Source organism: Myotis nattereri (assembly GCF_964212035.1).
Source record: "Myotis nattereri genome assembly, chromosome: X".
NCBI classification, from domain to species: Eukaryota; Metazoa; Chordata; class Mammalia; order Chiroptera; family Vespertilionidae; genus Myotis; species Myotis nattereri.
Window position 1 is genome coordinate 101911199 of NC_138078.1, and position 27462 is coordinate 101938660.

General features: G+C 42.5%; 1 protein-coding gene and 1 pseudogene across 6 annotated transcripts in view; both read left to right on the forward strand.

Moving 5' to 3' along the window:
• Window positions 1-27462, forward strand: part of PAK3 (p21 (RAC1) activated kinase 3) — a 367784-nt gene that overhangs the window by 275221 nt on the left and 65101 nt on the right. For all 5 annotated transcript variants that reach the window (XM_081115367.1, XM_081115363.1, XM_081115365.1 and 2 more), the window contains 3 exons: window positions 2224-2261; window positions 12364-12495; window positions 13636-13801. In XM_081115367.1, the coding sequence (XP_080971493.1) occupies window positions 2224-2261; window positions 12364-12495; window positions 13636-13801 (336 nt within the window). The remainder of the gene's footprint in view (window positions 1-2223; window positions 2262-12363; window positions 12496-13635; window positions 13802-27462) is intronic.
• On the forward strand, window positions 16826-18284 carry LOC308510977 (annotated as a pseudogene). Its single transcript has 5 exons — window positions 16826-16830; window positions 17000-17410; window positions 17571-17702; window positions 17930-18028; window positions 18149-18284. The product of its transcript is annotated as an uncharacterized misc_RNA (transcript).

The window sequence follows — 27462 nt, forward strand, 5'->3', positions numbered from 1 at the left end:
TCATCAGTTTATGTTGTTCATTATATTCCACAAATGAGTGAAATCATGTGATATGTATCTTTCTCTGACTCACTCATTTCGCTTAGCATAATGCTCTTCAGTTCCAGGGCAAGCTTGATCTCTTCAACAATGGTACAAGAATACACTTGGTTTCTTATTTGGCCATATCAAATACCAAAGACCAAACTTAAAGACATATGGCAATTTTTATGCTCAATAGGATTCTTTATAATGAGAAGATTAACTTCTGTTATCCAATGGCAAAAAACCTAAAAGAAGAAAAAAGCCATCAAGGAGAACTTTTTATGATATTTAGCTTATCACATGGAATAAAATATTTAAGAGATCCTGGTGACACATCAAAAAATGTTTAATGTGAAGAAATCTAGAGCTATGTTCCAAGTACACTGTAGAACCATAGGCTATGAGAACCAAAAATGCTTTCAAGAAATCATTTCAGTGTACCCATTAATACTTTTCAGATTCTAAAAATTTGTCTTTATTCCATGTTGCCAGTGTTTTTTAACCCCTTTGTTTTTGTGTTGAATTCTCTCAACTTACAAAGAATCAATCCTAAAAGTTATGTTAAAACTCAATAGTATCTGATTTATTTCACTATTCTGAGTTGAGTGAAGTGCCACCATATGTTTTCTGGATGCTCTAATGTCACAACTGACTAATAGGTTAGGGAGGGAAAGGAGGAGTAGGGGAGGGGAGGGGAGGGTAGAAGGGAGGGAGGGAAAGGGTAAAGGGAAAGAGGAAGTGGTGTAAAAATTCTGGATATACACTGAGTGGCTAGATTATTATGACCACCTGACATTTGTAGGCAAATTAGCTATAATTTTGCGCTGAAGTTGCTAGAGGGCCAGACCATTATAAATAGGGAAGAAGGTTGTTTACCACAACAGTAGAAGTGATTTTTTTCTGAAGACATGGGTAGCAACTTCAGAGCAAAATTATAGCTAATTTACCTACAAATGTCAGGTGGTCATAATAATCTGGCCACTCAGTGTATATGTACAGTAGTCCTCCCTTATCTGTGCTTTTGCTTTTTTATAGTTTTAGTTATCCAGGGTTAACCATGGTACAAAAATATTAAATGGAAAAATTAAAAAATAAATTTTAAATTTTGTGCTGTTCTGAGTAATGAAATGAAATCTTGGGTGGTCCTGTTTCATCCCACCTGGAACATGAAACATTCTTTGTTTAGTGTGTCCATGCTGCACACGCTCCCCACCTGTTAGTCACTTAGTAGCCATCTATGTTACCAGATCAGCTGTTGAGGTATTGTAGTGCTTGTGTTCAAGTAACCGCTATTTTACTTAATCTCCTCAAAGCACAAGAGTAGTGATGTTTGCAATTCAGATATTTCAAAGAAAATCCATAAAGTGATTTATTTAACTGAAAAGTTGTCAACTTAATAGGGAAAGAAAACAAACATATGCTGAAGTTGCTAAGATCTATGGGAGGAATGAATCTTCTATTCATAATTGTGAAGAAGAAATCCATGCTAGTTTTTCTGTCACAACTCAAAATGCAAAAATTACAGCCACAGTATGTGATAGGTACTTAGTTGAAATGGAAAAGGCATTAAATTTGTGGGTAGATGACATGAACAGAAAAACTGGGTTCCATAAATCCTCACTTAATGTCTACCATAGTTCTTGGAACTATGTCCAAATAACATATAATGAAACCAGTTTTATCATAGACTAACTGATAAAAACAAGAGTTAAGTTTCTACAGCATCTCATCAACATTATAAGAAAGCAATGTCGAATGAAATAATGTTATTCCAGGACCTGCTGTGTGTGTGTGTGTGTGTGTGTGTGCATGCACACACACACACGTGCACAAGGTTTGGTATTAGCTCAGGTTTCAGGCCTAAATATATCTATCCCCCACTTTGGGGGGACTACTGTATGGAATCATTGCAACCCAGGAGTAGGTAATCTTAATATTTCTCCATATAGATGAGAATCACTGGAGGCCTTCATTAAAGGTCTATAACATAATGTGGTGATAATATGTTGGGGATGTAAGGGTGTAAATTATAACAAAAAAAATGTCATTTTCATAATATCTATTTAATAATGAATTGGAGAATTCCCTTCTGGTCAAACACGTGAAGTTTTGTTTGTTTGTTTTTGTTTTTTTAAGTATCGCCTTTAAATAAGGCAGTCTTTATGAAACAAAGGTGACAGCTTTATCTTCACTTTTCAGATAAAAGTGCACACGGATACATAGCAGCCCATTCTTCGGTAAGTGAAACATTTGAAACAGTTTTCTGTAATCAGTGTTTCTGGTAGTCCAATAGAACACACTTGTGCATATCTATAGTTTTATATATAGAATCTTTTAAAAATGGTTTTTAAAAGTATAATTTAGATACATACTGTATGATTTTACTTACATGAATTACCTAAAGTAATCAAAATCATAGAGACAGAGAATGGTTGCTAGGAGAGGTAGAAATGGGGAGATTTTGTTAACTAGAGGCCCAGTGCATGAAATTTGTGCACTGGGTTGAGGTCCCTTAGCCCGGCCTGCCTCCTCTCACAGACTGGGAGCCCTCAGGGGATGTCCTACTGACAGCTTAGGACTGCTCCCCGTGGAGAGCAGGTCTAAGCTACAGTCTGGCCTCCCTTTGTGGGAGATGACTAGGCTAATCAGAGGAAGGTGTCAGCCCCATCACCCCACTGCTGCTACCACTGCTGGCTGCCGCAGCCACCAAGGTGTTTTCATGAACATGGACTCCAGTCCCTTCACCACGAAAAAATGACAAATTTCTTTAGGCATTTTCAAGATGTCTCTTTCATAGGATATGACATTTCTTTTTTTCTTTTGTTTTTATCCTCACCTGAGTATATGTTTCCATTGAATTTTAGAGAGCTTAGAAGAGAGAGGGAAAGACAGAGAGAAACATCAATGTGAGAGGGACACTTTGATTGGTTGCCTCCTACATGAGCCCTGACCTGGGCTCCGGTCACGGAGGATCCTGCAATCTAGGTACATGCCCTTGATCAGAATTGAACCCGGACCCTGTGGTCAGCAGGCCAAGGCTCTATTCACTGAGCCAAACCAGCTAGGGAGGATATGACATTTCTTAGCCCCTCCAGCAGCAGACCTTAGTTTTTTCCTCCAGGAGTGTGGTGGAAAAACCCTAGATCACCTTCTTGGATTCTTATTACCCAAGTTATCAAGAACAGTGCGAGTGGCGGCATACAGGGAGCTTAGCCAATGAGTGGTCAGAAAAAGTGTTTCCTCTGTAGCTCACATGCAGAGGCCCCCCTGCGTTGTGTCCGCTGGGGTGGGGGCATGCTCTGAGCACCACGGCGGCTGCCTGGAGTACACCCCCACCTCTGCATTGTTTCTGCTGGCCTGGGGGCATGCTGCCTGCCCAGATGCCCTTCCTCCTTCCACTGCCAAGGTGCAGGACGCTATGGGCACCACCACCTTTGTGACAGGTGACATTTAATTTGCATATCACCCTTTTATTAGATTAGATGGGTACAGAGTTTTAATGTTACAAGATAAAAAGATTTCTGGACATGGATGGTGGTGATGGTTGCACAACAATGTGAATACATTTGACACTACTGAACTATATACTTAAAAATGGTTACGATGTTAAATTTTATGTTATATATGTTTTACCACAATTAACAATAAAATTAAAAAAAGAATTAAGGCCTTGGACATAGATATTTAGTCTTATTCCTCCTCTTAAAAGCTGAGCAACTTTGGGAAAATGGCTTAGCTCCTCTGAGCCTCTCTTTCTTGAGCTTTAACTGGGTATACCCTACCTCCTAAAACTTGTGAATATTTAATATGTTAATGCATATAATATATTTAGTATATTACCTAGCACACCCTATGTGATTACTAATTATAAGCTACTATTACTACTATTTTTTAGATGAGAACAAGAGGAAAAACTTATTCTCTTCATAGACAAAGCTTGTGTGAGGCGATGGTACTTGTGCCTTACTCAGACTCTCCAAAACACAACAGAATATAGCCCTCTTAGTCTCACTGGTCATTCCTCCTTCTCCTTTTTCTATGCCATGACAACTTATTGGGTCACACTGAAAACAGCATGTGAAGGAAGGTAATAGCAACATGGGAAAGATAAAAATGCCAACCTTCCATGATCAGCACATAACTTATGCCCCTTGATTTAATTAATATTGTTATTGTGTAATACTGACTAGGTATCCTGGCAAATAAATACTGTTATTTTTTTTGGTAAGTCAACTATTTAACACATCAATCTGCTAGGATGGTCTGTGCAGGAGTTTTATTTTGTAAACAGTTTATACTCCCTAAGAGATTGGCCTTTTTGAGCTTGCCTCTATTGGTTTTGCTTGTAGAATTAAAACTAAATCTATATAATGACCAAAATATTCTATCAAATCAGAAAACTATGATAATATCACTGTTTGGAGATAAAAACCACTGGATATTCACTTATTAAACATATTTTTAGCAAATGCTTCATTAAAATCACTAGGAAATCTGGAGCTTAGTTTAGTAAGGGAAAAAAGTATAAACATAAACAAGCTCAACACAATATGGATTATGTTATATACTGTAAATTATGTTCATTTGCTATGAGAATTCAGAGAAATAGATTACTTTTAGCTGGGGAAGTTAAAGGAAGCATGCCCTTGTCCCAAGGTCTTAAGCTCAGTGGCTGCTACATATTTATTGAAGGTTGAGTTAGAAAATGGTTTATATAAAAGGTGGCATTTAAGCTACATCTTGGAAATCACATGGGATTTGGATCTGTGAAGATGGGGAAGGGCATTCTAAGCATTAGGGAAAGCATGGAAAAGGACGTGGTAGTGAGGAGAGCAAGGAGAGAAAGGGATGTAGGTATGAATGAAGACTGAGATGCAAGAAAGGGAATCATCAATATGTATAAAAGCCTAAGTGACCGAATGACCAAATGACTGGAATAACCAGTAGACTAGTCACTATGACATGTACTGAGCAGCAAAGAGCAGATGCTTAATGCAGGAGCTTCCATTTGGTGGTCAGTGCACTCCCACAGCCAACCTCCTGTGGCCAGCCAACCTCCCCCAGTCCCTCCCTTTGGCCGGCTGGCCCCCCTGATGGCCCCAACCAGGAGGCCAAACGGCCAGCCTCCCACGGCTTCTCCCTCCCCTGCTGGCCACCTCCCGCGACCCCCACCCCCCCGGGCCAACCAACCTCCTGCAGCCCTGATGGGGACTGGGTGAGACTGTTCCAATTGGCCCTGATCGCCAGCCAGGCCGAAGAACCCCACCCGTGCACAAATTTGTGCTCCAGGCCTCTAGTAGGAAATAAGCCTTGAAAGTTAACTTGGAGCTAAATCATAAACACCCTTAAGTGGTATTCTTAGAGATATGGCTTTTTTCAGTGTTTAGTGGAAAGGTTGAAGTTTTTTATATTTTATTTATTTATTTATTTTTTTATAAAGTTTTGTTTTTTGGTTTTTGGGGTTTTTAATATACATTTCACTGATTCTCTACAGAGAGGAAGGGAGAGGGATAGAGAGTTAGAAACATCGATGAGAGAGAAACATAGATCAGCTGCCTCCTGCACACCCCCCACTGGGGATGTGCCCACAACCAAGGCACATGCCCTTGACTGGAATCGAACCTGGGACTTTTCAGTCCGCAGGCCGATGCTCTATCCACTGAACCAAACCTGTCAGGGCAAGGTTGAAGTTTTTTAGAACAAGAGTGTTAAATGATTAAAGCTTATGCTTTGAGAAGAGTAGTCTGACAGCAAATGTTCAGAATGAATTAAGGACAGAAGGTGAGACTGGATGAAAGGAGACCAGTTGAGGGAGTATTGCAATCCCCCAGGCCAGGCGTAATGAGGTCCTGAGTGAGATAGTGGCAGTAGGAATGAGGATTAAATTCAAATTTCCAAGATGGTTAGGTTAATGATTGGATGTTGGAGAAGAAGTTGAGGTCAAAGATGATTGCAGGCTTAAAATGATATGTGGTTGGCCAGAAATAGGGTGTCATATTTCAGGAGTTGCAAATTTCTATGAGAAAATGCTGAGTTTCCTCTTGGACAGTTTGAGTTTGAAGGGCTGGCAGGACTTCAGGTGGACATATTTGATTAAACTGTTTGACTAAGGCTGTATTTTTATTGACTGAATGAACTGAATTAGACCCTTAAGTTCAGGTTAGATCATTTCTGTGGGACTCAGTTACTTAGGAATGGACAATTGCACCTTGTGTTCTCATTATTATTTTTAGGCAGTGGCTCTCAACCTTCTGGCCCTTTAAATACAGTTCCTCATGTTGTGACCTAACCATAAAACTATTTTTGTTGCTACTTCATAACTGTAATGCTGCTACTGTTATGAATCATAATGTAAATATCTGATATGCAGGATGGTCTTAGGCAACCCCTGTGAAAGGGTCGTTCGACCACCAAAGGGGTTGCAACCCACAGGTTGAGAACCACTATTCTAAGGGGAGACTGCACTTTGCACTGCTTATTTTATTATTATTATTGATATCATTTTTTTCATTAGAAACACTCCCAGTAGACCTAGCTATCCTACAGTATCTGATTTAATGGGATTGACAACCCTTTATAGACATAGCCTGAAGTGATCACAAGTTTTGGCATCCTCTAGTAGCCTTGGTGGGAATTAAAATAGAAGCACTGTTGTAGTCATTAAGTGTTTTTAAATATTGGCTATATAATTACTATTGAATTCAGTGATACTTCTCATAATCATATAACATCTGCTTTACTTCTCACTATGGTAGCTTCTTTGATATTATTGTATTAAATGCTAAAAACTGTTCATGGACCTGCTCTTCAATTTGAGGATGCTTTTAAAATTTAATATTTTTATTATATCACTAGATTTGCACAATAGGCCTTCCTTCCCCTGGCTGCTGGCACCGGTTTTCCTCCAGCATCCTGGACCCAGGCCTTTGGTCCAGCCACAGCGAGACTTGGCTTCTCCACTGCGGCTGCAGCGGAGAAGCCAAGCCTCTTCAGTCTTCAGTCTTCAGTCTTCAATCTTCAGTCTTCAGTCTTCACTCTGGCTGGAGCCTTCAGTCTTTTTCCACACCTGCACATGCAAATTAACTGCCATCTTTGTTGGGTTAATTTGCATAGTTGCTCTGATTGGCTGGTGGGCATAGCGGAGTGACACAAATTTGCATGTTTATCTTTTATTAGTGTAGATTGAGAGTGACATAATGCATTTAGAATCCTGGGCCAGTATTCCAAGTGGAAGGTAATAGAAAAAACATAAATATGCCATGATTTGTGCCTAGAGAACCTGGATGTACACTTGACAGATTGTGCTTTTGATTTGCAGTACTGATTTACTTTGCCCATCTAGATTAGTGGTTCATTTACTTTATTGTGCATCAGAATTGCCTGGGGAGTCTGATAAAATGCAGATTTCAAGACTCTACTTTTCAGAGTAGTTCTGAAATGGAACCTTGATATCTGCATTTTAAACAAGCACTGAAAGTGGCCCAGTGACACATTGCATTATCTAAAGTCTCCAAAGTCCTTAAATTTAATTCCTTTAACCTTTAAAAATTAAAATTGAAAAATGAACATATGTAATTTTTTTAAAAAATTAACTCAAAGAAAGAAGAGTTTTCTGAGGTAGTTTCTCTAGATGGTGTACTTACTCTCTAGAACAGGGCTTACAACTTGGAGTTCAAGGATAGTATTCAGAAGATCTATGAACCCTTGAAATTATATGTAAGACATATGCCCTCACCCTGCTAGTGCCTGGGCATGTGCTGGGGGATGGGGGAGGCCGGGGGGAGGTCAATGGAGGAAAAAGAGACATATGTACCACTATTTATAATTCTCTAAACAATAAAAAAAGAAATTATATGTAAGAGCTTGTATATACGTGTCTTTGGTGGGGCGGAGGGGTGGGGGGGAGGGGAAGAATAGGACAAACCCTTTGGAATTCTAAAAGACTACAGGACCCAATCCAGGTTAAGAATTACCTCCCCTGACCCAATGTATGGCATAATGAGTGTCAAAAATACTTAATTTTCAAAAAGACAAAAATATTTGCTATCCATATATCTTTATTTTTGTAAGTTTAGACATATTAGACAATAATTCTCAGCCTGGAAGGAAAAGTATAGCAGCATTATATCTTTGGCTCCCAAAAATGCCACCAGATAAACCTGTTAATCACGCAAAGCTAAGTTTATTAAACTTACAGCAGTAAGAGAGAGCCCTACCTCAATAGTATTAGCTGTGTCTTTAAAAGGGATGTCAAGGGAGAATATTTATAGGGTTTTAGTGCATGACTGTGTGATTTTGAAGCAGGTCTTGCAAGGTAAAGAACAAGTTAGAGTTGTACAGTGTTATAATAAAACTAGGGGCCCAGTGCACGAATTTGTGCACCTTGAAAGGAACTGTGGGCCGCGAGGCTGGCTGTGAGCACAGGGATGGGTCTCGGCACATCCTCCATGCCCCTACCCGGCCCTTCCTGCCACAGCCCCTGGTCCCCTCTCTGCCAGCAGCCCTGCTCCTGCCACCACTGCTCCCACATGCTGACGGTGCCAGCCCCGCTCACACTCACTGACAGCGCAGAGAGAGTGGGGCCGGTGCCAACAGCAGATGCAAGCAGGGCTGGCACTGTCAGTGGATGCAAGTGGCGGCTGCTTCCCCGATCACCCCTCAGGATCAAGGGGAGGTGGAGAAGTCCTCAGGGGCTATCAGGGTGGGCAGCCACCACTTGCACCAAGCAATCAGGGCTGGTGCCAGATGCCAGCAGCAAGTGTAAGCAGCAGCTCCAGCGCCGGCTGTGAGTGCAAGCAGGGCTGGTGCCGGCAGCAGGTGCTAGAGACAGCTTCCGGCCCCAATCACCCCTCAGGAGCAGGGGCAGGGGTGGAGAAGTCCTCAAGGGCGATTGGGGTGGGAGCCACCACTCGCACACACTGACAGCGCTGAGCGATCCGGGCTGGCGCCGGGCACCTGCAGTGGGTGTGAGCAGTGGTTCTGGGGCCGGCAGCAGGTGCAAGTGGGGCCAGCGCTGGCAGCAGGTGTGAGTCCTGGGCGGGACTGCAGCATGCAGGAGCAAAGAATTTTCAGTAACCACTAGAGGCTCACCTTGATGACAGTGACAGGCACCCCGCCTTGGTCTGGCACCCCCACTCACCTGCTCCACCATCCCTCCATGGCCGAAGCCCACCATGTTCAGCACATGGCCCCTGATGGTCAGCATACATCATAGCTACTGGTTGTTCAGTTGTTTGGTTGTTCCTCTGTTTGGTCTATTTGCATATTAGGGTTTTAGATAGATGATAGATAGATAGATAGATAGATAGATAGATAGATAGATAGATACCTTTGGATTGGCAAATACAGTGACATGAGGGGCTTGAAGAGAGTCCTGGTAAACAGGCTAATTTTTTATTGAACTTATTGAGGTGACACTGGTTAACAAATTTATACAGGTTTCAGTTGTACAATACCATAATACATCATCAGTATGCTGTATTGTGTGTTCACCATCCCAAGTCAAATCCCTGTCCATAACCATTTATCACTCAATCACAACAATATTGCCCCTGTCCATGAGTTTTTCTCTTTTTTTTTCCTTTTTTGCTCAATCCCCACTCCACCCAGCCCACCAACCCACCAACCCTGACAGCTGTCAGTCTGCTCTCTATCTATGAGTCTGTCACTATTTTTCTTATTAGTTCATTTCGTTCATTTGATTCCATATATGAGTGAAATCATATGGTACTTGTCTTTCTCTGGCTTCTTTTACTAAGCACAATGTTTTCCAGGTCCATCCATGCTGTCACAAAGGGTTAAAATTTCCTTCTTTTTTACAGCCAAGTAGTATTCCATTGTGTAAATGTATCACAGCTTTTTTTTTATCCACACATCTACTGATGGACATGGGCTGCTTCCAAATCTTGGCTATCCTATATAATAAAAGCTTAATCTGCTAATTGTCCAGTCATCCAGTTGGCCGTTCAACCAATCAAAACATAATATGCTAATGATATGCTAAGGCTGCTCAATCACTCGCTATGATGTGCACTGACTACCAGGGGCCAGACAGTCGACTGGTGGATTAGTCGCTAAGATGTGCACTGACCACCAGGGGATAGACGCTCCAACCGGTAAGTTAGCTTGCTGCTGGGGTCTGGCCAACAGGGACTGTGCAAGATGGGCTGGACATACCCTGGAGCCCTCCCGTGGCCCCTCCCCAGCTGGCCAACCTCCCACAGCCCAATTATGCGCAGTCATGCACCAGTGGGGTCCCTTGGCATGGCCTGCACTCCTTGCAATCTAGGACTCCTAAGGGAGATGTCAGAGAGCTGGTTTTAGCCCAATACCGCAGGCCAGGCTGAGGGACTCCACTGGTGCACTAACTCGTGCACCAGGCCTCTAGTAAATAAATAATTTTCTGACTTGCTAGACAAAAAAAGAATAAATATAGGTGTATAAATAAGAAAACCAATATTAAGTAAGCATCTACACTTCAATCTATAAACCATTCAGTATGTATATCTGGCAATCAAATATTTTTTCAAGTACTTATTTATAAACTTTAAGGTGTCTTCCTTCTCACTAGAGATAAATCTTTCTGGCTCCAATCAAATATATGATTATACTTTACTATTATTCCATCATAGGTTTCTACATGATTGTAGAAAATCCATAGTGAACTTATAAATCATAGACTAAGGTGTTTTTTTTTTTATGTAAATCTACTAGTAGCCTGCCTTTATCTGACTTTGGAGATTTGTCTTCAAGAAATGAAAATTCTTTTTAAGATTAGCCAAAACTAGTATAATTGAAGGAATAAACAGAGAACAAATAAATAAATATATACACATACACAAACAAAACAAAAAAACAAAAACAAAAACAATCTATAATAGTGCTTTCCAACAGAAATTTAATAAAAGCTATATATGTAACTTTAAATTTCCTAGTAGACAGATTTTAAAAAGTAAGACAAAATAGGTGAAATTATTTTTTATTATTTTTAATGCTCACCCGAGGATATGTTTTATTGATTTTTAGAGTGAGAGAAAGGGAGAGAGAGGGAAGAACATTGATTGGTTGCCTCCCAGGGATCGAACCCACAACTTAGGTATATACCATGACCAGGAATTGAACTCACAACCTTTGGTGTAAAGGACAATGCCCCAACCAACTGAGCCACCCAGCTAGGGTAGATGAAATTATTTTTATTAAAATATTTTACTTAACCCAATATATTCAAAATATAGTCATGTCAATGTATATACTCTGTAAAAAGCCTAAGAAAAATTTTTTTTCATATTGCATATTCAATATCTGGTATGCACTTTACAGTTACAACTTTTCTCAATTCAGACTAATCAGTTCTAAGTGTTCAATAACCATGTAAGGTTAGTGGCTGCCATATTGGACAACACATATCTATATCATAGTTCACTAGCTTTTATATTTGTACCTGTATCAAGATCATCTGGAAAGCTTATTGTAACAAAGATTGCAAGGCCCCACTTCCAGAGTTTTTATGGATCTGCATTGAGTCCAAGAATTTGAATTTCTAATAAGTTCCTTGATAATGTTAATGATGCTGCTCTAAGGACCACAGTTTTAGAATCATGACCATAGTTCTTTCAAAATCCAGCTTTGGTACCATTTTACCCCTATATTGACATGAATGATCAAGAACTGACCCTAGATTTTATGGTTGTTGTTGTTTTTGGTGCTGGTATTATTGCATTTTTAGCATTATACGTCACCATTTACCTGTTGGTTAAAACTGAATAATTATTTATGAAGATGGGTATTCCTTAGATCTTCATGTCTGTTACTTTCTGAGTGCTTCATTTCAGGAGGCTGAACAGGGAAGAAACATTCATGAGCTTTCTTGTACTTAGTGAGTATTTGCAGAGCTGTCTTAATATCATATCCATACACATGCTCTGATCTGTAGGCACAAAATAACATTTTTTTGGTTAACAACCTGTCAATCAATAAATTGACAATCTGCCCAGAAAAAAATCAAAGCTTTAATAGTAATTAATTTGATTTTTAAAATATACTCATTGATTTTACAAAAAATGGAAATTTAAAATAATAAATTAATAGCTCACTTTTTTTAGCTAAGTGGAAAATAAGCATAACTTTAAAATTTTTTATGTTGTTTAAACCATGATCTGAATGTATCTCTAGATGTGGGCAAGTCCTGGACACCAAATTGTAGATGGTACTGTTACTCTGTAAAAGATGCAGCTCCCTCATAACCCTATATGGTTAAATATTACATTTCCCTTGTCTCATTTCTGAAGGGAAGTAATGAGGAGTTAATACCTGGTCTTTTAACTTTGTTTTTGTCATAAGAGTACAAAAACAGCATCAGAGCCTCCTTTGGCTCCTCCTGTGTCTGAAGAAGAAGATGAAGAAGAGGAAGAAGAAGAAGATGACAATGAACCCCCACCAGTTATTGCACCAAGACCTGAGCATACAAAATCAGTAAGTAACAAGTGACTATTTCCAAATGATTCAAAAGATGTCATTTGGAACACTCATATAACCAGAGTCTAGTTAATCAACTAGTACCTATTGAACATCTTACTATATTCCAAAACTTGGGATACAAGATTAGCACTTGACAATTAGGGAATAATACCAAACAATATACAAATAAGTGCTAAGTTATAAAACTGCTCCAGAGATTAAGATAGAGAAGAAAATTCATGTGAATCAAATAGGAAGACTTGCATGAGCAGAGGCACTAGTACTAGAATTAGGACAGCTTATATGGGGGTCACAAAGGACTAGCTCCTCAGAGCTTTCAAGGACAATATATTTGTACGTAGGTATATACCATGTACCAGGCCTATATAGGAGGCAACACTTGGTTGCCATATTCATGTTGCTCAATTCAGAACAGAGTAAACAACATAAATATATACCATATACCTATGCTCAAGTGTTGCTTCCTCAGGAAAGCTTTCTTTGTCTTTCTTAGTCTGAGTTAAGTACCCTTCTTCTTTGCTGCCTTTATGACAAAAATATCACATTATACTAATCTGTCATCTTACTTCACTTAGACTGGGAGCTCCTCAAAGGCAGGGATTGTGTCTTCTTTTCCTGTATGCCCAGCTCTAATAAACATAAAATGTTTATTTTTAATATAAATCACTTGTTTTATAAAGCTCACTGAAGTTTGGGGTTCAGGGTAGGAGGAGGGGTAAATAGCACAGAGAATTTTTAGGACAGTGAAAATACTTTGCATAATACCATAAAGATAGATAAATCTCATTATGCATTTATCCAAACCCATAGAGTGTACTACACTCAGAGTGAACTGTATATCAATTATGGACTTTTGGTGATTAATATGTAAGTGTAGGTTCATCAGTTGTAACAAATGCACCAATCAGGTAAGGGGATGTTGATAATGGGTGAAGTCATGCATGTGTGGGGGTGGGGGTATATGGGAATTCTGTGTACCTTCCCCTAAATTTTGCTGTGAACCTAAAACTCCTTGAAAATTTATCTTGATTAAAAAAACAACACAAAAAACTCACTGATATGAGAGTGTCTTGACTTCATACTCTTTCCTTGGCCTGCTGTTTTAATTGTAGAACTTCTTTTCTTGTCTTTAAGATCTATACTCGTTCTGTGGTTGAATCCATTGCTTCACCAGCAGCACCAAGTAAAGAGGTCACACCACCTTCTGCTGAGAATGCCAATTCCAGTACTTTGTATAGAAATACAGATCGACAAAGGAAAAAATCCAAGATGACAGATGAGGAGATTCTAGAGAAGCTGAGTGAGTCTTTTGCCATCATTACTTTTTTCATGGAATCGTTTCTCTTTAAATAGAATTGTAATAGATTCTTTAGAAGTTTGAATCTGCTTGTATGAACTCCATACTCCCTGAAGTCACAAGATGTAAAGTTTGGGACTCACTGTGTATTATAGATCACTCTCTTTCTCACACTCCTAATTTGACAAAAACTTAATATTTTCACTTGAAAAATTAATTAAGCTGAAAACTTGACAAAATGAATTAAGCAGTAAGTTTTATTTTAAGATTACACTCCCAAAAGGAAGAAAATAGTCTGATGACATATCCTATGATCATACCCCAAGGGCTCCCAACTGACGAATCATGACAGATAAGTCTATCAAAACCCCACGGAGTCCATCAAAACTGGCAGCCACAATAATATATCCTTTTCCCTTAATTTTAGGAGCATTTCTATATGGAGAGGGACGATGGTCAGAAAATGTTGACAGCCCAGCCTCCTTTCCACAGTGTCATTAGTGTGTACATGCTTGTGTATACACAGTCACTCCAGTTTTGCAAAAACACTCTTCCAGTTATCTTGCTGGGTCAAAGAGCTTTAAAAAACATTCTCTGCTGAAAGAGTCAAAAGTCTATGAAATATATTCATTAAAATCATATTACAAAAGCATTTAACAAACTACTAGTTATCTGCAATCAATGCCCTCAATCTAGTTACTACTTACCCTTCAAAACTCAGCTCAAGTGTTGCCTCCTCAGGAAAGCTTTCTTTGTCTTTCTTAGTCTGAGTTAAGTACCCTTCTTTTTTGCTGCCTTTATGACAAAAATATCACATTATACTAATCTTTCATCTTCCTTCACTTAGACTTGGAGCTCCTCAAAGGCATGGACTGTGTCTTCTTTTCCTGTATGCCCAGCTCTAATAAAGTGTCTGGTACATATAAAGGCACTTAACAAATTCTTCTTGAGTAAATGGATGAAAAAATAAGCAAACAAATATATCTTTACTGGGCTTCACCTTGTCTGTTGTATAACAGAATCGTTTAAGGAAACAATTTCCTGTCATCAAGAAACTTGCAATTTTATTTGGAAGATAAGATATAATCGTGTGATACAATTAGTGAATAGAAGGCCATTTTATTTCAAGCAAATGTCTATTTAAAAGGTCGCTGAAAAGAAAGAGAGCAGTTCAGGGGAGCTATAGGTCACAGGAAGACTCTACAAACAGGGTCATTGGTCCATTTGGCATTGTCTAGAGACTTATATTGTCACGACACAGGGAGTGCTGCAGGTATCTGGTGGGATAGACTGGGGATGGTTCTAAGTTCTTTACAGTGTAAATGATAACACTCCTCACTTCCCCTCAATAGTGCTGAGGTTGAGACATTCTGAGCTAGGGGTTTTTTAGAAAGACAAAGGTTTAGGTTGCAGCTGTCTGTAAGCACTCATAACTGGAATTGCTGAACTTAGTGCTAATACTATTTGCTGTATTAACAGTAATTATTCCAATTTATTGAGTATTTTATGTGGTGGCCACTTTCCATACATTATCAGGTTTACTTTTCACAATAATCCCTGTGTTAGATTTTAATAGCCTCCTTTTACAGATCAGTGTACGTATGCCTCAAAAAGTTTCACTAATGACTGGCAGAGCCAGAGTTTGAATTCAAATAGCTTACACTCTTTCCACTACCCATTTTGCATCTGCATGTCTCAACTGTCTATATATGTAAAAAGAAAGGGAAAATGAAAGAATTGTCTTAATAATTTCAATTCAATTACTCAGACAATTGCCTCATTTTTTCCTTTATCTTGTACATATAAACATGACCTGTGAGATTTATTAGATGTTAAAAACCTAATAGCCTAGTTTTAGTAAAAATGACTATTATTTGGTATCTGTTTTAGATTTATTATAATTAAATTTATAGCTTCCTTAATTTCAGTGACAGAGAAAGAAGTATTATTTTCATGGGCCAAAATCTTGCTTTGCTTGCAAACAGTAACAGTACTGGATCTGTTTACTTTATAATTTGTTGTTTACTCTGTTCTGAATTGAGCAACCTGATGAAGAGGAGAAAACTACCTTTGAATTTTTTTTAAATTAATAATTGTTTTCTTCTCTGTTGGAGAATGTTTGGGCCTAGAGAGAATCATTTTCCCTCTAGCCCAGTGATGGTGAACCTTTTGAGCTCGACGTGTCAGCATTTTGAAAAACCCTAACTTAACTCTGGTGCCGTGTCACACATAGAAATTTTTTGATATTTGCAACCATAGTAAAACAAAGATTTATATTTTTGATATTTATTTTATATATTTAAATGCCATTTAACAAAGAAAAATCAACCAAAAAAATGAGTTTGCGTGTCACCTCTGACTCGCGTGTCATAGGTTCACCATCACTACCCTAGCCAGTGGGCCACCTATAACAACCAACCCTACCTTGTACTTACAAGACCTTGGCAGGGAGAACCTCTAAAGAAATGGGAGATTACTTCTCATGAATCAGATTCCAGCTGAGCTGTACTTCATAGTTTGCAAAGTCAGTCTTTCCTATTCCTGCTCCACTGGCACCCTCTAATGCCCTTTCTTTGCCACTTTCTCACTGTGACCTTTGACAAGTTATTTAACCCCTCTAAGCCTCAGTCCCTTATCTGTCAAATTGGGATACAAATCATAACTACATATTAGTACTCTCTATATAGGATGGATTTTATGTAGCTCTACCAATGGCTGAAAGGGCAGGTATTGGAGTAAGAAAGGCCCCAATTTAAATTACAAGACAATTGCCAACAGCTGTCTCACTTTGGGAAAGTTATTTAACTATTCTGGACCTCTTTTTCCTCATATAAAATAGCTATAATAATAGTACCATATTCATAGCATTGTGATAATTAAATGAGAATAATGCATGTAAAATTCTGGTACAAAATAGTTAATAAGTGGTAGTAACGTTCCTGTTCCCTAACCCTGACTACTGAGCGGCGCAGACCTCAGCGGCTGAGGAGAGCAGGAATAAGCCAGGTGGCAGGAAGATGCTGCGCTATGGCGTAAATTGCAATTGATTAGGGATCGTTTCTCTGACTCAAGTTAGAAGTGAGAGTTCAGATAAGTGAAACCGCCATTGCTGCTTTGAACACCTCAGAAGGGGAGAATGAATTTATCAGGAGTGAAAAAGAAGAGCTTGCTAGGAGTCAAATAAAATAATAAAAAGTCCAGCACTAAGGCTCCTTCTCCTTCCAAACGCAAAGACTACTCTGATGAGAAGTCCAAGGATCGCTCTAAAGATAAAGGGGCCACCAAGGAGTTGAGCAAGAAGGATTGTGGCAGGGATAAACTCAGAAGAGCAGCGCTTCCACTGGTAGCAGCAGCACCAGATCTCGGTTCAGCTCTGCCTCCAACTCTGGCTGCAGTACTAGCACTGGCTCAAGCAGCGGCTCTACCTCTTCATCAGCATCAAGCTGCTCAGGAAGTTGCAGCACATCCAGAAGCTCCAGTTTCAGCAGCTCTTCTGGCTCTCCAAGTCCTTTTCAGTGCAGACATAACAACAGGTGGCATACCCACTCCAAATCCAAACCACCCAAAAGAAATGAAAAGGAAAGGAAAAGGCGGAAACCTTCCCCTAAACCAGTGGTCAGCAAACTGCTGCTCACGAGCCACATGTGGCTCTTTGGCCCCTTGAGTGTGGCCACGAAGTTTCAGTCGCACTGTACGTGAGCGCCTGCATGTGGTATTTTGTGGAAGAGCCATACTCAAGGGGCCGCAGTTTGCCAACCACTGCCCTAAACCCACCAAAGTACACATTGGTAGGCTCACCAGGAATGTGACCAAGGATCACATCATGGAGATATTTTCCACCTATGAAAAAATTAAAATGATTGACATGCCTGTAGAAAGGATGCACTCCCATCTATCTAAAGCAGTGGTTCTCAACCTTCCTAATGCTGCGACCCTTTAATACAGTTCCTCATGTTTGGTGACCCCCAATTTCATTGTTACAAATTGAACATAATTAAAGCATAGTGATTAATCACAAAACAATATGTAATTATATATGTGTTTTCCGATGGTCTTAGGCGACCCCTGTGAAAGGGTTGTTCGACCCCCAAAGGGGTCGCAACCCACAGGTTGAGAACCGCTGATAAAGGCTATGCATACTTGGAGTTTGAGAATCCAGATGAACCTGAGAAGGCGCTGAAGCACATGGATGGAGGACAAATTGATGGCCAGGAAATCACCGCCACTGCTGTGCTGGCCCCCTAGACTAGGCCACCCCTCAAGCGATTCAGCCCTCTCAGGAGTATGCTACCACCACCCCCCATGTGGTGTCAGTCACCTCCATGGATGAGGAGAAGGTCACACTCCCAGAGCCACAGGCCCTGGTGCCTCGGTGATCCCGCTTCCTTGACTGCTGCAGCCACAGGAGCCGATCCAATTCCTACCGATAAGCAAGCCACCGAAGCTCTGCCCTGAAACTTATATCCCATCCGACTCAGTTCTGTGACTTTTCTAGCTGAAGGACAGTCAGTAGGAAACAAATCCTCAGTCAGGGGCAGGCTTCCAAAAGTGGCATTGAGACGTTTCCTTTGAAGGCCAAGTTTGGCTGCAGAAGTGTAGTTCATTTGGGGTTGTGCCTAAGAAGATGCTCTCCAGTTTCCTGAATAGAAAGTTCCCGCGTTTCCAGGCTCTGGGAGTCAGTTTAGTGGCAGAGCCAGCAAGAACAGAGCAGGGTTCCAGATGGCAGTGCCACCCCAGCTTGGGAGCACATTTTTCCATTCCATCGATGACCTAGGACCAGTCTAGTAGCCTGAGGATCCTTCAGAAAAGGGCATGCTTTTGTGCAACTGCTGTTCCTATTAACCTGGCCTTACTCCCCTGCTTGAGCTCTTCTGACTTCTAGAGTTAAACATCCCATATTAGTTGTTATAAATGGCTGTGTTTCCACATGTACTCATGCACATATATCCATATGGCACATCTCCTTTTTCTCTGAAATTGGTGAGCAAATTGAAAGCTCTCCAAGGTCATCACAGACCTTCTCCCCCTTCGTGGTGGTCTTTCAGGTTACTTTGACAACGTGTACATTGCTTTTTTTGGCTATTACTGTACAGTCAGTACTATGAATTTTCTGTTTTGAATTTTTTTGGTAACTTTGTAGCATTTTAGATAATGTGTTTATACTTTTTTGTGTAGAGTAAAAATGTTGTGTTGAATAAATCTAGGATTAGAATGCAAAAAAGTGGTAGTAACTATTTTATTACATAAGTATAAAAGTCTTATTAAGATAATACAATGAGACAGGCTTTGAAATGAATAATAACTGAGTTTGAGTCATAAATATAGACTAGCTGTATGCCCTTAGGCAAGTCACTCAATTTTGAACTTCAGTTTCTTCATCTTAAAAATTGAGATAACAATACAATATAATATAATAGGGATTTTGTGAGGACTAAATGAAGACACCTAGCACAATACATAGTTGTATATTATTATTATGCTACTTTTGCAAAAAGGGAGCAACCATATTATTCAACACTAGAGGACCGGTGCATAGGTGGGGTCCAGCTGGCCCACCCCAATAAGTGACCATTGGGCTGGGCTGGTGGAGGGGAGGGGCCGCAGGTAGTTGGCGGCCAGCCCTGCCTCTGATCCGGGTGTTGGGGGCCAGATGGGCATGGATCAGGCTGGTTGGCTGCCACAATGCACGTCATAGCCACCAGTTGTTCTGGTTGTTCCACTGTTCCGGTCACTGGGCTTTTATATATAGACTAGAGGCCCGGTGCACAAAAGTTTATGCACTCGGGGGGGGGGGGTCCCTCAGCCGGGCCTGGGCCCTCTCGCAGTCTGGGACCCCTTGGGGGATGTCCACCTGCTGGCTTAGGCCCACTCCCCAGGGCATCAGGCCTAAGCTGGCAGTCAGACATCCCTCTGGCAGCCTGGGAGCCATCAGGGGATGTCCACTTGCCAACAGGGAGCAGGCCTAAACTGCAGTTGGACATCCTTAGTGCTGCTGAGGAGGCGTGAGAGGCTTGTGACTGAGCAGAGCTCCCCCTGAGGGAGCACACTGACCACCAGGGGGCAGCTCCTGCATTGAGTGTCTGCCCCCTGGTGGTCAGTGTGTATAATAGTGAGCAGTTATTCCTAGTCATTCTGCTGTTAGGGTCAATTTGCATATTACCCTTTTATTATATAGGTTAGAGGCCTGGTGCATGGATGGGGGCTGGCTGGTTTGCCCTGAAGGGTGTATCAGATCAGGGTGGGGTCCTGCTGGGGTGCCTGGCCAACCTGGGTGATGGGCTGGGGCCATTTTCAGGCAGGCCACATCCCCTTCAGGGTGGGGGTCCCCACTGGGGTGTCTGGCCAGCCTGGGTGAGGGGCTGATGGCTGTTTGCAGGCTGGTCAAGCCCCCCAGTGGGGACCCTCACCCCATGAGAGTGTGGCCAGCCTGGGTGAGGGACTGAGGACTTTTTCAGGCTGGCCACACCCCCTTCAGGATGGGAGTCCATACTGGGGTGCCTGGCCAGCCTGGGTGAGGGGCTGAGGGCTGTTTTCCGAAAAGCCACACCCCCTTCAGGCTGGGGGTCCCCACTGGGGTGCCTGGCCAGCCTGGGTGAGGGGCTGATGGCTGTTTGCAGGCTGGTCAAGCCCCCCAGTGGGGACCCTCACCCCATGGGAGTGTGGCCAGCCTGGGTGAGGGGCTGAGGACTTTTTCAGGCTGGCCACACCCCCTTCAGGGTGGGGGTCCCCACTGGGGTGCCTGGCCAGCCTGGGTGAGGGGCTGGTGGCTGTTTGCAGGCTGGTCAAGCCCCCCAATGGGGACCCTCACCCCATGGGGGTGTGGCCAACCTGGGTGAGGGGCTAATGGCTGTTTGCAGGCTGACCACAGCCCCTTCAGGTGGGGGACCCACTGGGGTGCCTGGCTAGCCTGGGTGAGGGGCTGATGATCATTTTCAGGCTGTCCACGCCCCCTGGTGACCCAAGCTCCCAGCCTCTCCTTTTTTTCTTTTATTCCAGGGTGGACTGGAAGCAGGTATCTGGGATTTATTTATCTTCTATAATTGAAACTTTGAAGCCTTGAGTGGATTCCAGGGCCGGCCAAGGCAGGCAGGAAGCTTGGCTTCCTCCATCGCCAGGGGCAACCCAAGCCTCCTGCCAGCTCCAACTCCATGGCCATCTTAGTTGGGTTAATTTGCATACTGGTTCCTGATTGGCTGGTGGGCGTGCTTGTGGGTGTAGCGAGTGATGGTTAATTTGCATCTCTCTCTTTTATTAGTGTAGACTAGAGGCCTAGTGTGTGAAACCGTGCATTCCACCTACCCATGCACACCTTGCTGTGCTCGCAGCCCCGCCCACCCATATGCGCCTCGCCGTGGTCACCTTGCTGTGCCCACCTGCCTGCCGCCTTGCCCGCCTGCCAGCTGCCAGCCTTTCTGCAATCGGAGTCTGTGGGCCATGGGAGAGGGACCGAGAGGCACTCCATGCACTTCATAGTGACCAGTTGTTTCGGGCATGACTGGCCTTTTATTATTATGATTCAAAAAAAATGGGGCATGGGATCTTCTAGTGGGACACAATGTTTGAAATCAGGAATAATTCTAAATGTATGGCCCCTATGCAGAAGTCAGTGAGAACCTTGTGATCAATGAGAACCTTGGAACTTGGGGAAGAAGTAGATGAGCCTGTGTTGAGATATAAAGGAGTTAGGAAAAGGAGACAGGGAGGTAGAGGAAATGGCTATAGCCCATACCAGAGTAGACCCCCCATCATAGGCATAGAGAAGAGGTGATGGTGGCCTCACCTTTAGTCTCAGGGATCCAATTATTATGAGGTGGGCAGCTCAGATAAAAACCCCTCCAGGCTATTTATCTTCCATGCAGATACTGATTGTGAGGATCAGACCATGGAATCACTAATGGTTGAAATGGAGAGATCATCTTTCAGTTTCACACAGACAGATTGCCTGGGTCTGGCTTGTTCATTGTAGTCTGTCTGAATCTGTTGGAAAATAAAGAAACCACCCTAGCCAGGTTGCTCAGTTTGTTGGAGTGTCAGCCCATACACCAAAGGGTTGAGGGTGATAGTCCCAGCAGGGCACCTACCCAGGTTTTCAGGTTTGATCCCTGGACAGGGAGCATATGGGAGGCAACTGATAAATGTTTATATCATAGCAAATGCTTCTTTCTCTCTCTGTCCCCTTCCTTTCTCTCTAAAATCAATAAAAGCATGTCCTCATGTGATGATTTTCAAATCTGTGAAAAAGAAAACCCTACATTTCAGTGAAAATATTCAAAAGGCACTTACTGTGAGCAGAATTGTGCAATGCAGGAAATTTGTCTTTGGCCTGTCACTTCTGGGCCCTACAAACACTTCCTTGTCTTGTTCCTCACCACCCCCAGCATTTCTCACTCAAAACTCTTTCTCTTAATTTGCCCTCACATAAAACTGAAATTAAGGTAGATAATTATTTTTCATTTTCTCAGGAATCAAAAGTTTCATTATACTAAAGTGATGTTTTAGTAGTTAGAGTTCAACTTAGTTTAATATGTAGGAGAAAAGATTGATGGGCTTTTCTGCCATTGAAACCAAATCATGAACCTTATTCCCAAATACTAGTATTTCCTGATTTCTTAAATCCTTTTAGTTTAAAATGAATAATTTGTTTCTTATTTAGGAAATCACTCTAGTAGGAAATTGTTCTGGTATTGCTATCATTTTTTTCCTTTTGATTTTGAGTTGCTCATTTTTGTCACTTTTTTCCCTATTGTGTCATAATGTTTTTTCCTTTATTAAATTGTATAAAAGCAAATTATAATGGCTCTGATGAAAGAGGTCACTTTGAAAGCTTGTTGTATGATTTAGAATACTAAACAAGGCCTCCTGTGTACTTGCCTAACATCAGTAGATGGCAGCAAACACTCTCCTGTGAAGGGTTATGGGTGTGGGGATTCCATTTTATTTGAATAGCAGTTAAATTCAGAAGCAGAATGTCATCAAAATGGTTGTCTTTTAGTAATCTTTGTGAAAGGATTTATTTCCAGTTTATTTTACCATGCATGCCATGGAAATAAAGGCTGAATAATTTACTACCATAAAACCTCATTAACTGAACCCTGCCAAATGAAATTGGTTATAATTTAAAAAGTGGCTTGGGCTGAAGCTTATTTGCTTTTGTTCAGTCTATGGAAAAGAGTTTGCTCAGCAACTTAATAGCATAACTTTCTTAGAAGACTAGAAATTGCTTAAAAGAACTATGACTTCAAGTGACTTTAAAATTGATATTTCATTTTTAAAAAAAGAAGAAGTACAGGCTCTTTCCTATTAATAGCTGACTTGGATAAGGATAGTTCTCAATGATGTAGAAATCTGTGAGACAATTTGAAAAATGAAATTGCAACTCAGAAATTGTTAATTTGGTGGCATTCTACAGATATAACTCAAGTAAAATACATTCTTCAATCCCTGTCTTAAAATATGGTGCATTTACAAAAGGCACATATATACAATGCAATACAAAAGGAAATGCATAGTTTTCGTTGAGTTTAATTCAGCAGACATTTATTGAATTTCCAAAATATTCCATACACAGCACTGTGTAAAGAGGCACTGAAGATACAGAGGTGAATAAGACATGGATTCTGTCCTTAAGGCACAGTCTATAAGGGGGTGTCAAATATAATATATATATATATATCTCCTATCTAATAATAGAGAAACATACATGGTAATTAACCATAACTTTGCTACCCTTCCCATGGGCTAATCAGCAAAATATGCAAATTAATCACCAGCCAAGATGGCGGTTAACCGCCAACAAATATGGCGGCTAATTTGCATACTGCAGGCAGGGCGGGACAGTGCCATCCCGCCTGCCCCGCTGCCATCCCTATTTGCAACCCGGGTGGCAGGCGGCCCCTATGGGAACAGACCCAGGGCTGGCAGCGGGACCCCAGCGATCAGCCACCGGCCACACCCACAAACGGACCTCCCAACGGGATCCCCCGCTGAAGGCACTGATCCGCCACCAGCCACACCCACAAACTTCCATCCTGAGGGGATCTGAGGCTGACCCTGGCTAATGCACCGATCTGTCACTGGCCATGCCCACAAACTGCCCTCCGGGGGGATCCCCAGCTGACTGGTGCTAATGCACCCATCTTCCAATGGCCACACCCACAAACAGCCCTCCAGCGGGGATCCCAGGCTGGCAGGTGCTAATGCACTGATTTGCCAAAACGCACACCTGGGCAGCCTTTGCCCTGCATGAACTATGCAGCCGAGAGGGGAGTGGGGCCACTGGGAGCAGGGCGGGAACTTCCGGGGGTTTGAGTCAGGCAGCTCAGAGCAGAGTGTGAACTATCCCTGCTGGCAGCTGCTTGCTCATTCACCTACTCGCTCATTCATTCACTCATTCACTCACTGATTATTCACTCACTCAGCAAACCCTCTCAGGTCCATGGTACCAGGGCCAGGCACTGAAGTTGAAGCAGGATAAGACAGAGCTATGTCCTCAAGATGTTAGTAATTCAGTATGCAGCCAGGAGAGGGGCACCAGGACGCTCGGAGCAGGGGGGGAACTTTCCCGGGGTGGGCTTCAGGGAGCTGGGAGTGGGGCCGGAACTTCTGCCATGTTGCCGTGGCAACGAGGCAGAAGTTCCCACCCCTTAGCTGCTTCTCATTCACTTACTCGCTCATTCATTCACTCATTCACTCACTCATTATTCACTCACTCAGAAAACCCTCTCAGGTCCATGGCACCAGGCCAGGCACTGAAGTTGAAGCAGGATAAGACAGAGCTATGTCCTCAAGATGTTAGTAATTCAGCAGGGTGAAGCAGGCACATGAACGAGGCAGTTGTATGCCCAGATGCAGTGTACTGGGTTCTGTGAGGGCTGTAACTAACGCTGACTTTGTTCTCTTGATAAATGAGGGACTTGGGAACCAGGCTGCCCAAGTCTGTATGCCTGTGCCTAGGCCAGGAGTGGCCAGGGTCCCAAAACATGACAGAGGGTGCAGGTATGGCTGAGGGGTCTGGCCCCACTCCTCACCCTCACCTCCGAGTGCACAAATTTTTGTGCACCGGGCTACTAGTATCCTATCTAATAAAAGAGAAACATGGTAATTAGCCATACCTCCGCTACCCTTCCCATTGGCTAATCAGGGTTATATGCAAATTAACTGCCAGCCAAGATGGCGGCAGGTAGCCAGGCAGCTTGAAGCAAACATGAGGCTTGCTTGCTTCAGTGACGGAGGACTCCAACGTTCCCCGCCTGCTGCTGCCGGCCTCTGAGCTTGCAGTTTGAAACATTGTTACAAATATAGAAGCTAAACAAAACCCCAGAAACCTGCTTTCAGCCAGCCGGGATCTCAGAGCTGGAGTTGAAACAATGTTTCGATTATAGAACCCAAACAAACCAGATACGTGCTTTCAGCAGCAGAGGCCTAAGAGCTGGAGCCAATTCTCAGAGCTAAAGCTGGCCCAGAATAAAAAAGAAAAAGAAAAAAAGGAGCGGTTGGGAGCTTCAGTCACCCTCCAGCCTGAAAACAGCCCTTAGCCCCTCACCCAGACTGGCCAGGCGCCCCAGTGGGGACCCCCACCCTGAAGGGTGTGTGACCAGCTGCAAACAGCCATCATCCCCTCATCCAGGCTGGCTAGGAATCCCAGTGGGGACCCCCACCCTGATCCAGGACACCCTTCAGGGCAAACCAGCTGGCCCCCACCCGTGCACCAGGCCTCTATCCTATATAGTAAAAGGGTAATATGCCTCTCAGCACCAGGATCAGTGGAGCCATGAGGCCTCCCGGGAACGGGATCAGTGTGACAGGGGGCAGCGCCCAAACCCCCTGATCGCCCTGCAGCTCTGTGTGTGACGGGGTGGGGCCACAACCTCCCTATCCGCCCTGCTCTGTTCATGAAAGGGGAAGGCACCCCAACCCCCTGATCATCCCTGCTCTGTGCCTGACACAGGGGAGCTCCCCAAATCTCTGATCGACCCTGCTCTGTGCGTGACAGGGTACGGAGCCCCAACCCCCTGGTTTGCCCTGCTCTGTGCATGACAGTGGGTGGCGCCACAACCTCCCCATTGACCCTGCCTTGAGTGTGACAGGGGTTGGTGCCCCAACCCTCCAATCGGCCCTACCCTGAGCGTGACTGAGGGTGGCATTGCAACCTCCCGATCCGCCCTGCTCTGTGCATGACAGGGGGTGGTGCCCCAACTCCCCAATCAGCCCTGCTCTGAGCCCGACCAGGGGCTGCACCTAGGGATTGGGCCTGCCCTCTGCCACCCTGGAGCAGGCCTAAGCCATGAGGTCGTTATCTCCCGAGGGTTCCCAGACTGCAAGAGGGCACAGGCTGGGCTGAGGGACCCCCCTCCCCCCACCCCGAGTGCACAAATTTTTGTGCACCGGGCCTCTAGTGTGTATATATATATATATATATATATATATATATATATATATATATATCATATTAAGTACAGAGAAAGACAGGGGGAAGGAAGGAAGGAAGGAAGGAAGGAAGGAAGGAAGGAAGGAAGGAAGGGAGGGCAAAAACAAGAAAGGAAGAGACAGAGGGATGGAGGGTGGAAGGGAAAGAGATAGAACAGTAGTAGTCCAGAGAGGGGAAATTATTAACATTATTCAAAAGAATCAGGGAAGGCTTTCTAGAACTGCCAACATTGAAGCTGAGTTGAAGCATGAGTATGAACTTGCCAGGAAGAAAACTTAAGAAGGACATTACAGTCAGAGAATAGCATATAAAGAAGGTATGAAGGCATATACCTGATAATTTTAACTTATTCAGTATCACTTGAATATAAAATTAGTGGTGGATGGTGGTACTGGAGTTTTAAGAGAGGAAGCTAAAAGGTTAAGCAGGAGCTGATCATGAGCTACAATTAATTTGTTATGGTCAAAGCATACGTTTCTGGTGGGAAAGTGGTCCAATAAGATAGGGAATGAAGCAAGAACCAGATCATGAAAAACCTTATATTTCATGCCAAGGAGTTTAAACTCTACCCTGTAGGTGTTGGGGGAGCATCAAAGACTCTTCAACCATATAATCATATGATCAATTTTGTACTTCGGACAGAGGTATAAAGCCTAGACTGAAGTGGGCAGGGCTGGAAATAAGGAGTCCAGGTAGGAGGCATTTGAAGTAGCCCAGACAAAAATAATAATATCCCAACTAGAACAGTAGTAGGAAGGAAGGGACAGATTCAAATAATATCTAGGAAGTAAACAGATACAGGCCCAAGACTCAGTGGACAGCTGTATGTGGGGAGTGAAGGTAATGGATGAGTCAAAAAAGACTTCCAGGTTTCTGATTCAGGCTACTGAGTAGATAGATGGTAGTATCATTGATTGAGATTGAAAATACAAGAGAAAAAGAATTATAATATAACAACTCACATATTATGCAAGTCTTAACTTAACGTGAAACATGGACTTCTATTACAATAAACAACAAAAAAGCAACAACAACAAAGCTGATGAGCAATCCCTGAGTGAAATTTTTAATTAATTACTTTTTAAGATATACTGTTTGCAGGTAGTTCTAAATTAAGTTGTTCACTAGCCCAGAGAATGGATCATTGTCTAAACTGAGCATGAGGCATTGTCTGTGGCACACAGTTTAGTACTTGAATACATATTTTCTTGTTTTTATTCATTTAGTCAACAAATGA